This window comes from Oryza sativa, chromosome 6, assembly GCF_034140825.1.
Source record: "Oryza sativa Japonica Group chromosome 6, ASM3414082v1".
Classification (NCBI taxonomy): Eukaryota; Viridiplantae; Streptophyta; class Magnoliopsida; order Poales; family Poaceae; genus Oryza; species Oryza sativa.
This window is the reverse complement of record NC_089040.1, coordinates 20,852,637-20,869,290: the sequence shown is the minus strand read 5'-3', so window position 1 is coordinate 20,869,290 and position 16,654 is coordinate 20,852,637. Positions and strand designations below refer to the sequence as shown.

General features: G+C 43.9%; 4 protein-coding genes and 1 long non-coding RNA gene across 5 annotated transcripts; 2 read left to right on the top strand and 3 right to left on the bottom strand.

Annotated features, from left to right (window-relative positions):
• Positions 1–1,192: 1,192 nt before the first annotated feature.
• LOC4341210 (E3 ubiquitin-protein ligase EL5-like) lies at positions 1,193–2,940 on the bottom strand. The gene has a single exon (XM_015786307.3). The coding sequence runs from the start codon at positions 2,493–2,495 to the stop codon at positions 1,449–1,451; it is 1,047 nt and encodes a 348-aa protein (XP_015641793.1). The 5' UTR covers positions 2,496–2,940; the 3' UTR covers positions 1,193–1,448.
• A 344-nt stretch (positions 2,941–3,284) lies between these two features.
• Positions 3,285–7,761, bottom strand: LOC136356836 (uncharacterized). The gene is made up of 3 exons (XR_010741865.1): positions 7,310–7,761; positions 5,163–5,234; positions 3,285–3,606 (listed from the first exon to the last, which is right to left on the bottom strand). It is a non-coding gene; the product is annotated as an uncharacterized lncRNA (long non-coding RNA).
• LOC107276431 (glutathione S-transferase T3) lies at positions 3,973–5,064 on the top strand. The gene is given in 2 exon segments (XM_026026427.2): positions 3,973–4,824; positions 4,826–5,064. Coding segments are annotated over 2 exon segments (960 nt in total). The 5' UTR covers positions 3,973–4,005; the 3' UTR covers positions 4,967–5,064.
• LOC107281289 (protein ALP1-like) lies at positions 5,797–6,995 on the top strand. Its single transcript, XM_026025959.2, has one exon. It carries the CDS (start codon positions 5,812–5,814, stop codon positions 6,868–6,870), a length of 1,059 nt encoding a protein of 352 aa, XP_025881744.2. The 5' UTR covers positions 5,797–5,811; the 3' UTR covers positions 6,871–6,995.
• A 4,575-nt stretch (positions 7,762–12,336) lies between the features above and the next one.
• On the bottom strand, positions 12,337–13,326 carry LOC107277193 (RING-H2 finger protein ATL65). Its single transcript, XM_015786860.2, has one exon. It carries the CDS (start codon positions 13,219–13,221, stop codon positions 12,433–12,435), a length of 789 nt encoding a protein of 262 aa, XP_015642346.2. The 5' UTR covers positions 13,222–13,326; the 3' UTR covers positions 12,337–12,432.
• Positions 13,327–16,654: the final 3,328 nt, after the last annotated feature.

Below are 16,654 nucleotides of genomic sequence, written 5' to 3'. Positions count from 1 at the left end.
GACTAGGCACTAAGACTTGATTTGCTTGACTTTGAGCACTTGGCATGGGAGGAGCAAGAGGATGTAGGATTGGATTTACTTCACTTTGTGATTGGAATTTTTTGACTTTGTGATGCTTTGCTATACTTCCGCTTGTTGTGTTAAGAATGTGTGAAACTTGTGCCATTCTATCTTTTTTTTTTGTCAAAATGTGTCCAATTTTTTGGCAAAATTATGTGAAATTTTGAAGCAAAATTTTGCCCAGTCTGGCAAAATTGTCATACTTGTGAAAGTTTATCAGAATTGCGAGCTGATAAATAGTAACAAATACACAATTCATATAAAAAATAGTGTCAAATGTGTAATATATAGCAAGTAAGGTAAGGATGTCTTTTTGTCAAAGATTTAACACCGTTAAGATACCCATCCAAAACAGGGGTAAATTTTGGTTTCGATTCAGAAAAACAAAGGGTAAAAAGAAAACCGTAAAAAACAGGGGCAAAATCAATATTGAACATCAAAGCAGGGTAAGAACGAAATTGCCCCAGAGTACAGCACAAGTTGCATGCATTTTCTGCAATCTATTCTCTGTGTTCTCTAACTCAACTTTTTATGTGCATCTTTTTGCAGATGCCCATGTTTTAGATGAAGATATTTCGAGAGTTTCTTCAAGTGCTTAGTTGTACGTTCACCATATATGCCAATCTGAAACGAAGACGCTGATTCATTCTTTTTTAATTTCCATGTCTCTTTTCATAGAATTGAAAGCTCAAAATTGAAAATTTTGGATTGATTTTTCACCTGAAAATTCCAACTGAAATGGTCTTGGTATAGTCGTACCTATAAATAGCAAAACACGCTGATTTGTTGAGTTACATATGCATAATTGTAAATTGGTCAATTAATGGACAGTTACAAACATCTCGATCATTTAATTTGCCATAATACGTACGTTCTAATGATTGTGTCAGGTTCTGGACTGGGCCTCAGAAAAAACGAGCTGAAAACGCAGGCCCAAGCTATGGGCATCAGCCCGGCCTGGTAGACTGTGAGCTGGATTGGGCTGGGCTGAGTTTGAACAGGTAGAGAGGTGGACACAATGTAGCAAGGGCTGAAAATGATTGCTTAGTGTTTTGGGTAGGGTTTATCTTTTCCTTTTGCAAATGAAAACCGCATCTCACCGGCTTAAAATAAGTGATAAAAATGAACGATGTTAATCCAATGAAATTTCTCCATAAATCTTTTGATTTAAAGGGGCCCTTAATGTTGAGAACCCCTGCTTGGCAGGACTTTGTCATTTCCGTTCTATCAAAATACACACATTCTTCGTGTCAAGACAATGTGATCAAGGAGCAAATCTAAGCCCACAAGCTATACAAGAGACATACACAAAAAAAAAAAAGGAAGAAAGAATCAAATTGCCTGTCAAGCTATAGCCTTATCCTGGCGTCTCTTCTGCAGCCTCGTTATTAATGTGGCACCGGCGACGGCGACTTGGACCGCGAACCACCACCTTCCCTTGACAGCGCCACCACCTGCGTTGGCGCCGACGCCGACGCCGACGTGGTTGCACCTGCATCCACCCCTTCCACCACGCCGACGCCTCTCGCCGCCGCCGCCGTCGTCGTCTGCAGACTCAGACCACCTATCGGTGGCGACGACGGCGACGGCGACTTCGACCGCACAACCACAACCGGCGTCGGCGAGCTCGGCCACCGCTCGTTCAGGCTGTGGTACGCCGTCGGAGACGGCGAACGTGAGGCCTGCACGTAGTTGATGATCGCCGCTTGAACCGGTGACGACGGCGACTTCGACGACGTCGACGTGATCGGTCCGCCGGTGGTGGTGGTCGTCGTCGTCGAGGTGGTGTTGCCCCTCAATGGAGAACGTGCCAGGATGTCCGCCAGGGCGCGCGACGCCGCCGTGGGCCGCTCCGGCGACAGGCCGCACCGGCGCAGCTGCGGCAGCGGCGGCGACACGGCCACGACGTCGCTGAGCCGCACGCCGTCGGGCTCCGGGTGCGCGCGGCACACCGGGCACGTGGAGTGGGCGCGCAGCCAGAGGTCGATGCAGCCGCCGTGGAAGAAGTGCCTGCACGCCGGCAGCACGCGCACCACGTCGCCGTCGGCGAGCTCCTGCAGGCACACCACGCACTCCACCACCACCGTCGTCGCCCCCTTCCCCTTGCCGCTGCCGCCGCCCCTCCTCCCGCCGCCGCCGACCAGCGGCGACGCCGCCGCCCCGCGCGCCCGGTACGTGAACGTGGGGAGCGCGTCGATGTCGTCCGAGCTCAGCCCGAGCAGCGCGGCGCGCGGCTCGCCGCCGCCGCCGCCGGCCTGCAGCTGGCGCCACTCCGACATCACCGACCGGCCGTACCGGATCGCCATGTACAGGATCACGCCGACGAGGACGGCGATGATGATGTACAGCAGCGTGAAGTTGGAGCTCGCCGTCCCCGGCACGGCCGAGCCGCCATCGCCACCACCGGAGCTCGGATCAGACGGCGGCGAGGACATGGCGGCGACCAAGAACACCACCCGGTTTCAAGGACATGGCAATGGTAAACAAAAGCAATATCGATCAATCAAAACCAAACCGAACCAACCATTCGATCGATCGAGGAGAAGAGGGTGGTTGTGCGAGATCGATCGAGGCATGCATGCTTCGCGCATGATAGGGTTTTTTCAGTTGGGTCGCTAGCTAAGCTAAGCTAAGCTGGGCTTGGATGATCTATCGAGACATGATGAGACGCCACGCCATGGAGTATTAGTATTTGATTGGTTAGAAGGATTATTATATTTTTTTAGGACATCGTTTTGTGATAATTTCGTGTTGGATTGGGTTGCTGGGTAGTGGTATTGTTTAAATAAATTTCATCTATTAGATTATCTGGTCATGCTTGAATTCAAATCATTCGGTGGTGATTTTGTGCATTTTGTTAGTCATGGTTGATTGGTGACTTTATCATTGTGAAATTGCGAGTTGCTTGACATATGCTGGTGAATGCCTGGATAGGGATCAAATATAAGGCTGCGGTCAACTTCGCAACCAACAGATGCACGTATCATTTTGTAAAATATATTTTGGGACAATTAAGACAGTGACATCATCGAGAACTGGAAATACTAAAAACATTTGCAATTAGAACATCCTAGGCACTAGAGGAGTAACGTTGAAAATAATCAAATATGGACAATATTCCATATAAAATTTTCCAGAAAAGCATAAATATTCTGGCCCACTACCCCAACCATGTCTAGGAGCCTAGGATAGGACTTAAGATAGGATGGCAGCAACGAAGCAGAGACAGCAAGATTACGAGTGCATTAGGGCATCCACAATGTACACTGAAAGTAACCTTAGACATTAAATACTGCTACAGTACAACGCATTTAGCATTGTGGAGTCAGACCACAAGTCCGATGCAACCAAAGTACACCTTAAGCTTAAGGTGTAGCAACAAAGCTATAAAATACAATACTTTTACTGTTTTTCTGTGCACACCAATAAAATATACATGTCAGTTACTAAACATAGTAACGAGTACTACTAGCCGTTGCTGCTATTCCATTTGAGTTGCTCATTTGGTCCCCTAGCCGTTGTCTTCCTCCAGCATTCTTCTGCTGCCTACAAAAGGAGGAACAAGTGAGATGAACAACAATTTTTGATCTATTCAGTTTTCCCACATACTAAATGGAGCCTTTCAAAGGAAACTTCTCAAACCTCCTCAACCAAGGTTCCTCAAGCCAAGCAACAAATAGTGAGGCCCAAAACTCCCTTTCTACCCAATTTCCCACAAGTTATCCCCAAAACTTCAGACCTAGTTTTCTCCAAAATTTCCATCCTTTTGGTCCTCCAAGCAACTACCAGCCATATCGACACCCTCCAATCTTTCAAGGTGCTCAGCAACAAGAATATTATGGGCAACCTACTCCAGGAAGCTTGGAAGGTTTTCAACTTCAAGAAAATCTGGTGCACTCATCTAACCAAGCATTTGGATTTGCAGCCAATAGATCACAGTTTGGTATGCAATATAGTACTTCAATTAGGGCTACAGCCAACACTTCTTCTCATGGATCAGCTTCTCCATGTCATACAAGACATAATGAGAAAGAAGTAGTTGAGGTTGAAGAGGCAAGTGATAGCAGTGAAGAAGGAAGAAGAGGGACACGCATCAATTGGACTGAAGATGACAATATACGACTAATGAGTTCTTGGTTGAACAATTCAGTTGATCCCATCAAAGGCAATGACAAGAAATCAGAACAATATTGGAAGGCTGTAGCTAGAGAGTTCAACAGCAATATGCCTAGCAATGGGAACAAAAGGAACCCCAAGCAATGCAGAACACATTGGGACAATGTCAAGAGAGATGTCACTAAGTTCTGTGGATTTTATTCTAAAGCTAGAACTACTTTCACAAGTGGGTATTCTGATGATATGATAATGGAGAAAGCCCGTGAATGGTACAAAAAGCACAACAACCAAAAACCTTTCACCTTGGAGTATATGTGGAAAGATCTTAAAGATCAACCTAAATGGCGTAGAGTCCTTGAAGAGAGTAGCCATAATAAGAGGAGCAAGATTTCTGAATCAGGAGCATATACTTCATCGTCGAACCAAGACACAGAGGAGGAAACAGAGCGCAAAGAGAAGCGCCCTGAGGGGCAGAAGGCAGCAAAACAGAGGCAAAAAGGAAAAGGTGCACCATCACCTTTAGGGGATAAGCCAAGTCAAAATATGGTTCTCTTTCACGAAGCTATTACAACTAAAGCAGCAGCATTGCTAAAGGCAGCAGAAGCAACACTGATTGGAGCAGAAGCAAAAAAAGAGAAGGCGATTGCAAAAAAAAGAGAAGGCAAGGGCAGAAAAATACCAAATGTATTTAAAACTGATGGAGAAGGATACATCAACCTCCAGTGAAGCAAAACTGAAGAGACATGAAAATGTATTGGACCAATTAGCTAGAGAACTTGCTGAGGAATAAATGACTAGCAAGCAATGTTAGCAATTATGCTTATTTTATAATGTCAGTATTCTTGTCATATATTAAAATTATGTACTGTGTTGATGCTTGTACTGTGAACCTATTTGTATTGTACTATGTTATGGTAATTTGTATAAATATTGTGTATTACAGCTATGGAATGAAACTACAATATCCTTAGTACTTGAGAAATCACCTTTTCACATGGATCTAGTTGGTGTTGATGGTTTTTCTTCCATCCATGACCAATCTGTTTTTTTTTCTCCACCTGAATACATATGAGCAATAATTAATAGAGAACAAAAGCAAGAGGGATGTTGACAAAACCTAGGAAAATATAGCTGTTGTAAAAGACTGACAAAAGCAAGAGCTAGCTGTTAGGATATTGACAAAACCCAGGAAAATATAGCTGTTGTAAAAATCTGACAAATCTAGTCGTTGTAAAATGTATCATCTACAAATAGGTAATGTAGTTCAGCAGAACAACACCCATTCTCATTTTGTTCAACTTCATCTCAACAGCCTTCCCACTTTCAAAAAAAAAAATGTCCAGCAAGTCACCACATCAATCTAGTGAGTCAGATGATTCTAGCTCTAGTGACTACCTTGAAGAGCTGATTTTGGAAGAAATCAATGATCCTATGGAAGCTGAGATTGAAGATGAGATTGAAGCTCAACTTCAAGCTCAAATGCAAGCACAACAAACTGGTCATTCTAATCGTCGTGGGGGCTACAAACGAAGGTACATCAATAGAGATTACCAAGACGACCACAACAGATTGTTTGCAAAATACTATTCCGACAATCCTTTATATACCGATGATCAGTTCCGTAGAAGATTTCGCATGAGAAAGCATCTATTTTTGCACATTGTTGAAGCTCTTGGCATTTGGTCTCCATATTTTCGTTTGCGAAGAGATGCATTTGGCAAGGTTGGTCTATCACCGTTGCAAAAATGCACAGCTGCCATACGCATGTTGGCATATGGTACACCAGCTGACCTTATGGATGAAACTTTTGGGGTTGCAGAAAGCACAGCAATGGAATGCATGATAAATTTTGTTCAAGGTGTTAGACATATATTTGGTCAGCAATACCTTCGCAAGCCTAATGAACAAGATATCCAGTGTTTACTTCAACAAGGAGAGGCTCATGGGTTCCCTGGCATATTGGGTAGTCTTGACTGCATGCATTGGGAGTGGCAAAATTGCCCGGTTGCATGGAAGGGACAATTCACACGTGGTGATTATGGTGTACCCACTATCATGCTTGAAGCAGTTGCATCTGCTGACCTATGGTTTTGGCATGCATTTTTCGGTGCTGCTGGTTCAAACAATGATATCAATGTGTTGGATCAGTCACCATTGTTTACTGCAGTGCTACAAGGAAGAGCTCCTAGTGTTCAATTTACTGTCAATGGGACAGAATATAACATGGGATACTATTTAGCTGATAATATTTATCCAGAGTGGGCTGCATTTGCCAAATCAATTACTAGACCTCAAAGTGACAAGGCTAAATTGTATGCACAACGCCAAGAATCAGCAAGGAAAGATGTGGAACGAGCATTTGGGGTTTTGCAAAAACGTTGGGCCATAATTCGCCACCCAGCACGGCTTTGGGAAAGGGATGAACTAGCTGATATCATGTATGCATGTATTATTTTGCACAACATGATAGTTGAGGATAAGAGAGACGATTATGACATACCTGATGACAACACATATGAGCAATCACAATCTTCTGTACAACTAGCAGGACTCGACCATGGGCCAATCCATGGATTTGCAGAGGTCCTAGACGCAGACATGAATATTCGCGATCGAACAACCCATCGACGTCTAAAGTCAGATTTGATGGAGCACATTTGGCAGAAATATGGTGGTCAACAACAACAAAACTAGAGTTTATTTGTGTTATGAAACTTGTGTTCTTTTTTCCATTTTTCTTTCAGTCGTCCAATTTATTCTTATTAGTAACTGAGACTCTTTACTTTTTCATGCACTAAGAGTAATGTACCAGTACCATTGCCTTAATTAGTCAAGCACAAGTCATATTGAAAATATCATGTTTTTTTGGTCATTTTTTTTAATTTCAGATCTGTTGGAGCACAACTAAACACTCTATGAAAATTCCATCGGGATCGAAATCAACGATTCACATGATGCATACGTACAAACAGAAAAAGAATCTGTAGTAGCAGCACTTGCACATATTTGATGACAAATTTAATCGTAGCAGCAGCAGCACTTGCACAAACAGATATAAATTTAATCACCGGGCAAACCAAAAGCAAGAAGAGATTCCACAACACGGAAAAGGAGAGGCCACGGAATCAATCACCTTGTCTCTAACGCAGAACTCACGGACGATGTAGGCGAAGTTGAGGGCGGTGACCGTCTAGTAGGTGCTGATGGTTGAGAGCAGCTTCAAGTTTGTGGCGCAGACGAGACAGAGAAGCACGCGTCGGCAGCGTCGCGGCCGGAGTAGTTCGCGCACGCAGCGTCATCGATGGGTGAGGCCGCGCACGGCAACGTGGCACCGAAGCCACGGCACAGCGAGGTCACAGCCGAAGGAGGGGAGGCCGGGAGGAGCAGCGACGTTGGCGCAGCCACGGGAGGAGCAATCGTCGGAGAAATTGGGGATCCAGTGCATGCGCTGTGGGAGAATTTGGGGATCGAGCGGAGCGACGAAGAGAGGAATTGGGGATCTGAGGCGGAGGAAATGGGGATCGAACAGAGTAACAGTGGATGAGGATTTTTTTTCACTCGCGCGAACAAGCAGATGGTTAGGAGTGATCTGTATTCTTTTTCTCCCGTGGGGCCCAGCGGGACCCACCTTATTTCCATCAAACAAACAGTATCATTGTAGAGATTTCCTTAATAACTATTGCTACCTGTAGATGGGCCCACTCTTGTTATGCATTTTACCATATACATTGGCCTTGCCCTTAGAATAGCGGACAAAGTAGTACACATACAGGACAATCATTATTACTCTATCATAGGCTAAAGCAGTCTTATCTAATGTTTGCCTAATCAGGAAGAGGGCCCGAATATCATTTTACCCATGTGCTTAGGGCTGTCAACGAGCCGAGAGCGAGCGAGCTCGCCTGCCTAGGTTTTTAAAGTAGAACAATGCATATTTCAAGGATAATCTTTAAAACATAATTAGTTTCTTGTTCATCGTATTAATAGCAGAGGAAAAAAGAATAAAATAAATATATAATACCAATACAAGATATACAAATAACATATTTGATATCCTAATTAATTAAATAATAACAAAAATCATATATTACTAGCTAGGCTCGTTAGAAGCTCGATCTCAGCTCGACAAAGCTCACGAGCTTTGGGAGAGGCTCAGGCTCAGCTCGTTTGGAGCTCGAGCCGAGCTCGAATCGAGCCTAGGACAAGTTGAGCTCGAACAGCTTGCCAGCCTCGAGCTTTTTTTGACAGTCTCCTATGTATATTAGAAGCAAATGCCAATTTACTTTAAAAAAGCATAAAGTATTTAAAGGACTCGTTTTCTACAAGATATGGTGACGTGGATTTTATCAAATTGTAGTTTTTAGTTTTGCAATATATATATGGTTTGTATATTTTTAGTGAGCATATTCTCGAACTGATAAATGTTACGATTTTTTAAAATAAAATATCTTTTTAAAATTAAATAAATATATTTTCTAAGTTTATAATAATTAATAATTAATTAATTATATCCTAATGGTTCATCTGGTTTTACGTGCAATGGAAAAGCTCCTCACATTTGAACGCAGCCTGGTTCATGACATTTAATTTAGGCTTTGTTTAGTTCCCAAAACAAAAATTTTCACGCTGCCACATTGAATGTTTGGACACATGCATGGAATATTAAATGTAGGAAAAAAATCAATTACGCAGATTGCGTGTAAATTGCGAGACAAATCTTTTAAGCCTAATTACGCCATAATTTGCCAATGTGGTGCTACAGTAAACATTTGCTAATGACGGATTAATTAGGCTTAATAAATTCATCTCGCAGTTTCCTGGCGAAATCTATAATTTGTTTTGTTATTAGACTACGTTTAATACTTCAAATATGTGTCCGTATATTCGATGTAACAATAAAACCTAAAAATTTTGCCTAACTAAACAAGGCCTTAGACTATCTTGGTCCTCCAAGCTAGTTTGCCCTTGGCGCAAAGTGGCCCTGGGGCACATCTAAAGTGCCATCTTTGCAAGGCAACCGTATGCCAACTTTGATGGTGAACTCTCTTTGAGAAAACAACTATGCTCCCTGATCAGCTAGTAGTAAAAAAGAGTGAAAAGCCGGTTTGACTTACCTCATCATGCTAGCCCACCCACCATATATCCACTCCATGCATTCACTTGTGCTATGTGGTTTGACTCAGGTGAAGGTAAATGGGGGCAAACATTCCATATATCGATGGAAATAAAAGAACATATAAATTTAGTTTATTTCATAAATTAATCATAACATTAAACTTGTAAATACTAGTAGAACCACATCATACGATCTAAGTATGTAAACTAGATAGTAAAACATGAACATATCAAATAGGCGAAACATGATGAATACGTACCGAGGACCGTGGTTGTGCTGTGAATCAGGTTGACGAGGAGTAGCACGCACCGCAGGAACAACACACGGTGTTAGATGTTGTCATTGGTGCGCATCTAGAGCATAGAGGAAGACAAGCCGTTATGGAAGACTAGTGAGCTGTCGTGCGAAGCGCTTGCTAAAAACGCCGCCTTCTCTCGGTGTAGGAGGTCGAAGGCGAAGGTTCCGAAAACTAGCTCTACCGATAGTCGGTGCATGTCAGCAAGCAGGACGGAATAGACTACGAGCGACAATGCAACATAGAGGAGGAAGAAAATCCTAGATTGCTTTTCACTGTCTTGAAAGGAGACGATGGCTTGGTTTATATAGAGATAACAGGATACGTGATCAAGATGCCTGCACGATCTCCACAACGTGTAATCAAACTGGATAAGTTGTGCATAACCTATACGGACTCCACTCCACTCCACGCACTGGATTATTTGGTGTGTTTCAAAAAACAAACACCGAATTTTGCAGCGAAACAAAACTGCAAAAGACATATCGAATTTTGCTGGAAAACAAAATTGCAAAAGGAAACCGTGTCCGCCCAAGGATTAGGAGCCAATTTTGATGAATCATTCACACACTTATCATGTACATGCACCGCCAGACGAGGTGAGGTGAACAAGCGCGTGTGTTTCTTTAGTTCTTTCCACCACACATGTCTCAAGTGGTTAGAAGAGCACTGTTCTTTTTAAGAATGTCTCCTCTTATAATACTGTCGAGGAGTAACCCTCTCTAGCAGGAGGACGTGAGACCCTCCCCTTTGTGAGTTTGGCCAGGGGATAAGGCACGAGTGATCAAGAGCTGACCTTAGCTGAGGATTTGGTTATGGTGGTCGAAAGTGATCGGGAGTGAGGCCAGAGATTATACAGGCTCGGGCCGCTCGGAAGCGTAATACCCTACTACTGTGTGTGTGGAACTATGCTCGAGTTCTTACAAGAAATCTTGGGCTCCTAGGAAAACCTAACTGTGCTTCCCCTAGAGTTCAAGTTCTCGAAAGTCGTCGTCTTTGCTCGGCGGGTAAGGTCCTCCTTTTATAATTCAAGGGGATACCACATGCACCGCCTCTATTCGTCTCACCCTTCCTGGAGAGGGGTCTCTCTTCCTTGGGTTCTGGTCCCGCTCATGCCTTAGACCAAAAGCAACATGGCCGTTTGCTCCGAGGTGGGTCCCAACGCCGTCTCCCATCTGACATGGGGGACATCCCCTGTCATTCCCTCATTAAGCCTTGAAGACTTTTGTGGGCTCATGATACCGGGAGCGCACTGGACGTGCGTGCTGAGCCCTAATGGCTGATGGGACGGGGCATACTTGCCCCCACGCTGCCTGACACAGGGCGGGGCGTGGGTGCGCTGCCACCCGTCCCATCCATCTGTCACCGGTCACAGACTGGTCCAAGCGATTGACGCACGTCAATCCCTTGGGTGGCGTCGCACGACCAACCATGCCGCATTGCGTGGGTGGTTGGGACGCTGTCCGTAAACGTGCCAGTGGCGCCCCCTCCTCCGCCCGCCCAGCCGCCACATGGCAGCTGAGCGGGGGCCTTGGGGTGGCGCAACCCTTCGGGCCCGAGGGGTGCGACGGGATACCCCGAGGCCCCTAGGTGGATGCGGGGCGCCTCTCGGCTACTTACAGGTGGCTAGGGGAAAGGGCTCCTCCACTCCTTCCCCCTAACATGGGTATCCCGGGTCCATATCACCGACAAATACTAAACATCCTCATGCATATCTTCTTATGAAGTGGGATTTTGTGTTTTTCTTATAATTAATCTCTGAATGGAACTTGGCCCATCCATTAATTCAAGATATATAAGGTGTTTAATATCGTTCTAAGTTAAACTTAATTAAGTTTTTTGAAGTTGATAAAAAAACATACCAATATATATAATATTAAATTAATTTCGTTAAATTTACTGTTGAATACATTGAATATGTGTTTAATTATTTGCTTTGGGTTGAAAATGGTATCATTTTCTAATAGAAATTTGATAAAATCTAAATAAGTTTGATTTAAAACAAACCTAAAACACTTTTACAATACGAAACACAGCAATTAGAACATAAAAAATAATATGGAGCGAAAAAAGACTCTAAAGGAGAAGATTCTAAGAAGCCAACTTGTAAGAATCTAAAAACGCTGAATTTTCTAGGTTCTGACATACTCCCTCTGTTCCAAAAATACCCCAATCCTAGATTTAAACCTTGACACACATATTGATTTTTCTTTTGGGACGGATTGGGGGAATTCTATCAGCTGGAAATTCTGTGAGAAACTATTGCTGCCAAAAGCTTTCTAAACATGCTCAAAACCTTGCTGAACTTGAGGGATCAAATTTGTTATTTCTTTCGTTTTTATAGACATGTACCATATTGTCATAATTCCTCCTTTTTAATGATGATGCAGCATGTGCTTGAGAGAAAAAAAATATTGCTGAAATGAAAATAAGCCTTTTTTAGCGCATCGTCGAAATGGGTTGATAACCTAAAATGTCTGTTCTAAAAAAAACATAAAATGTCTTGTAAATAAAGTCAAAGGGTAGGCTACATGACAAGTCAGTCTGTTCTGACAAATGTCCACTTGCGTACCAAATAAGCAGTCAAGTATAGGAAAGAATCAAGTTGTCACGATCACCTTCGGCAGCATGAACACCAAACAAACAAGAGTAGAAAAAAAATGAATTTTTGTATTATTTCTAACCTCTTATATCAGCGTCAAATTGGTGAATGCACATTTGAGCCAATCGGCTCATTTGCTTAGATGAATTTCGTGGTTATAAACATCTTAATAACTGAAAAGTCAATAATGTGACATCCTCTTGCGAAAGCGTAAATTAGTACGCTTCCGTCATTCCGTGTACTCTACACTTCGACCACGTGCAAATCGGTCGTCGCCGTCGTCGTCACGGGAGACGGTGACCTTGACACCCGCGCCACACGCTCCGGAGTCCACGGGCGAGTCGGCGACGGCGACATTGCCGGACTACGGGCGGCGGCGTCAATGGCGGCGGCCGCGAGGTCGAAACGCGTGCTCGATCTTATCGGGGATGGCGACCTCGACGCGGCTGCGGAGGAGTCATCGTCGTTGGCTCTCGACGTATCGGCAGCGGCGGCGGCGGCGGCCTCCTTGGGCGGCGACGGCGCGCACCGGCGCAGCTGCGGCAGCGGCGGTGAGAGGGACGCGAGGCCGAGGCGGACCTTCTCCTGCCCTGGGCTCCCCCGGCACACCGGGCACGTGGCCCGCGACAGCAGCCAAACGTCGACGCAGGTGGCGTGGAAGTAGTGCTTGCACGACGGCAGCATGCGCACGACGGCGCCCTCGCCGAGCTCGTCGAGGCAGACGGCGCAGCAGTCCGCCGCCGCCTTCGCGTCCCCGCGTCCGATCAGGCCGCATCGGCCGGGCGAGGCGGTGGCGGCGGCGTGGTACGTGAACGTCGGGAGCACGGAGACGTCGTCGGGGCCGAGGCCGAGGCCGCGCTGCTGCTGCTGCCCCTGGAGCGCGGTGACCGCGTCGGGCGCCGCGCCGGGGGCGGCGTGACGGGCGGACGAACGGGTGTAGAAGATGACGGCCAGGACGACGATGCCGACGATGGCGACGAATGCGCCGATGCCCGTGTACTGCAGCGTCGACGACGCCGAGTCGCCGGGCATGGCCTGATCGATGGCCGGCGGCGTGCCTCGGAGTCAGAGACGTCGCGTCGGCGCCGGCGGAGAGCGGCCGCGATGTGGCACGCAGGGGACGTGGCGGGAAAGTGGTGGGGGGGGGGGGGGGGGGTTTGGTTGCGCGCGCTATATGGAGGTTGGGCGCAGCATGATTTGTGTTTGGGATTCGCGTGCGGTGGCGATCGAGTTCCGAATTGGGAGGATGGCATGGCAAGCACGTAGTGTATAGAGTGGAAGTGCGGGAACGCGGCATTTTGATTCTGTTGAAGTGTTGGCTCTAGCATTTCAAACAGACCAAAAAAAAATATAATCACTTAAAAAACTCTTGCAGAATTCTTTCTGGCAGAATCATTTGATTGAGGTTGTTGGAAGTTATAGAAAAGCTAGATTCAAGCGTACTAGTATGGTAAAAAGTTTGTAATAACAATTTTTGTGTACGGTGTGTAGCTTTTACATTGTATTTTTAGAGAGGTGTCAGAGCATCACCAAGATATTGACAGTAATTAATTTTCAAAACTATTTTTTTTCTCCTAAACTGAATATAGGAAGTGAGAAAACTAATCTTCCTAAAATTGATTTCCTACAATGAAAAGTGGACCCTCCCTTTAACAAATTAGTTCTTCTACTCATCCTCCCGATCTCCTCCCCAAAACGCACATCGCGCCTGGCCAGCTCCTCCTTTATCTTGCGATTTTTTCTCCATGTGCGCATGAGAGAGCGGTTGGGAAAAAAAATCGCTCCCTTAAAGTGGAGAATGAGTTGGATATGATTTTTGACCAAAACTTCCTTAATTTGAGGATATGAAATAGAATAAGGAAATAATGAAACTGTTGGTCATGCTCTTACCTCAAAAACTGATGAACCGAAAATCTTGTCTTCGCACCAGAAAATAGTAATTCCTCTCCTTCATATTAAATGTCGTTTGATTTTTTTATCAATCAAAATTTTTTAGTTTGATCAAATTTATAGAAAAAATTAGTAACATTTATCACACCAAATTAGGTTCATTAAATTCAACACTAAATATATTTTGATAATATATTTGTTTTATATTAAAAATAGTAATATATTTGTTTATAAACTTGGTCAAATTTAAAGAAATTTGACTAAAAAAATGTTAAATGACTTATAATATAAAAATCTTCAGATAGTACGACGTATACCACAAGGTAAAGAAATTTGTTGGAAAAATACCATTCCCGTAACTTTTGACGGTTACAAGGACAAGTGGACCAAAACCGTACGTCACGGTTCGCCGTTGTCACCCAAAGGAAAAGTGGCAGAACGGAAGAGATGGAAAATGGGAAATGAAGCTGCCTCCAGAGTGGCTAGGTGAAGTGGTTACGGAAAATCAGAATATCACCTGCTGCAGTTCAAACCAAATGAACCATGACAGCCAAAGGTGGCGGGAGTGATAATTTTCAAACAAATGTTTCGACCTATGCTATGCCAAAGGCAAAAGACATTTCCCTTCGGTACACAAGACAATAGCATGGTAGCAGTTGAATTTTTCTGTTCCTTGTAGCCTGAGCTTGGCCAAAATGGGAAAAATGAGTATCTCTAGTAGTGGTGGATAAATAGGGGGCACGACATGGCGCAACCCAGACCGGCCTTGCCATGCCGAGCCACGTGTTAATGCCTCGGCTCAGGCACGACCCAGTGAGGTACCAAGGCGTGCCGTGCCATGTTGGCACGGGCACATAATAGGCACGTGGGCGGTTCTTAGAAATAAGCAACAAGATCTCCATTCTTGGTTGTGTTGTGCATCCTCTTTAGCTTAGTTCCCAGTCTTTGATACTCTCTCTCTTCCAGTATATAAGCATTTTTAGAGTTGGACACAGTTATTAAGAAAGTAGGTAGAAGTGAATGGTGGAGGGTTCTAATTAGTTGAGTAGTGGAGGTAGGTGGGAAAAGTGTATGGTAGAGAGTTATGATTGGTTGGGAAGAAAATATTGGTGGAGAAGTTGTTATATTTTGGGACAAATCTTGAGAGATAAAAGTTGTTATATTTTGGGATCCCATAATATAAGCATTTTTAGAGTTGGACACAGTTATTTTGGGACGGAGGGAGTAGCATTTTCACTACTTCACAATGTAGATATGTTCTGGTGTCTTCAATGGTTCATCCACATTGATTGAAGGGCGACTTAGATGACGGTAGATATGGTCATCATAGTACTATATATATTTTCTTAAGGTCACTTTTCCATATCAATATGCTGAAGTCTTGTGCTTCGTGGCAGGGTTTACCTTATCGCGTGCGGTTACCGCGCTTATCACCGGGGCACGGTAATGGTTTACCGCTGTATGGTTTAGATGAAATTTGAGCAAATTGAAAATTCCCAAAAAAATCGAAAAACTCATGGATGTAGTTCTTGATTTGTAGTGGCATATGTTTAAGAAAATTTTTCAAAGAGGGCAAAACCAAAAATAATTAAGAAATTTGAAAAAAGAAAAAATGTATTGGAATTAGGGCAAATACATTGTGAACGATTGGTGTTTGTTGAGATATGAATATTTGTGAAATAGGTGAAATATGGTTTGCTAGTGATGTCGAAAATCAGGGACGGAGCTAGAACGAAATGGAGGAGGTTGCCTCTTGCTTAATTTAATCTACTTTAGATCAAGTTTAAGCTGATGCGTGTACCTAAGTTTGTATTGAGGGGTGCACACATAGTGAAAATCGGTGAGTTATAACTAAAAATTTCTTGACCAGGTTCCTGGGCACCTCCTCCCATACTCTACCTCCGTCCCTGCGGAAAATGGTTTTGTAGAGTTGATATGTTATTTGTTAGGTGAGTACATATGCTCATGTTTAGTTATGAACATTTATTGTTATGATAATGGGTTATTTTGTTGCTCATGTAAAATATTGTAGTGATGTGCAAGTAATGTTAATTTGTACTCCATCCGTCCCAGAATATAAGAAGTTTTAGAGTTGGACACGGTTATTAAGAAAGTAGGTAGAAGTGAGTGGTGGAGGGTTGTGATTGGATGAGTTAGTGGAGGTAGGTGGGAAAAGTGAATGGCGGAGCGTTGTGATTGGTTGGGAAGAGAATGTTGGTGGAGAAGTTGTTATATTTTGGGACAAATCCTAAGCGCTAAAAGTTGTTATATTTTGGGACGGATGGAGTAGTTGTTATGCTATGAAATGTTGAATTGGTCATGCCGAATTTTTGTATTTTACACCCAAAAGTTAGTTAGTTTGTAATTGTCCTATATATTCTTCCAATTATCCCCAATTTCTACACACATTTAAGGGTTTATTAGAATTTTTTCTACTGACTTTTTAATTCCATGTGTTATTGAAATAACCTTGATGTCGTCTAGAGGGGGTGAATAGGTATTCCCAAAAATGATCACAACTTCATAGCATATTAGAATGATAAGAACTTTCGGTTCAAATCGGAACTTTCGGTAT

What these genes read in the sequence shown, in the direction of transcription:
- LOC4341210 (XM_015786307.3), bottom strand. Translation starts at nt 2,495, where the DNA reads ATGTCCTCGCCGCCGTCTGATCCGAGCTCCGGTGGTGGCGATGGCGGC.
- LOC107281289 (XM_026025959.2), top strand. Translation starts at nt 5,812, where the DNA reads ATGAGAAAGCATCTATTTTTGCACATTGTTGAAGCTCTTGGCATTTGG.
- LOC107277193 (XM_015786860.2), bottom strand. Translation starts at nt 13,221, where the DNA reads ATGCCCGGCGACTCGGCGTCGTCGACGCTGCAGTACACGGGCATCGGC.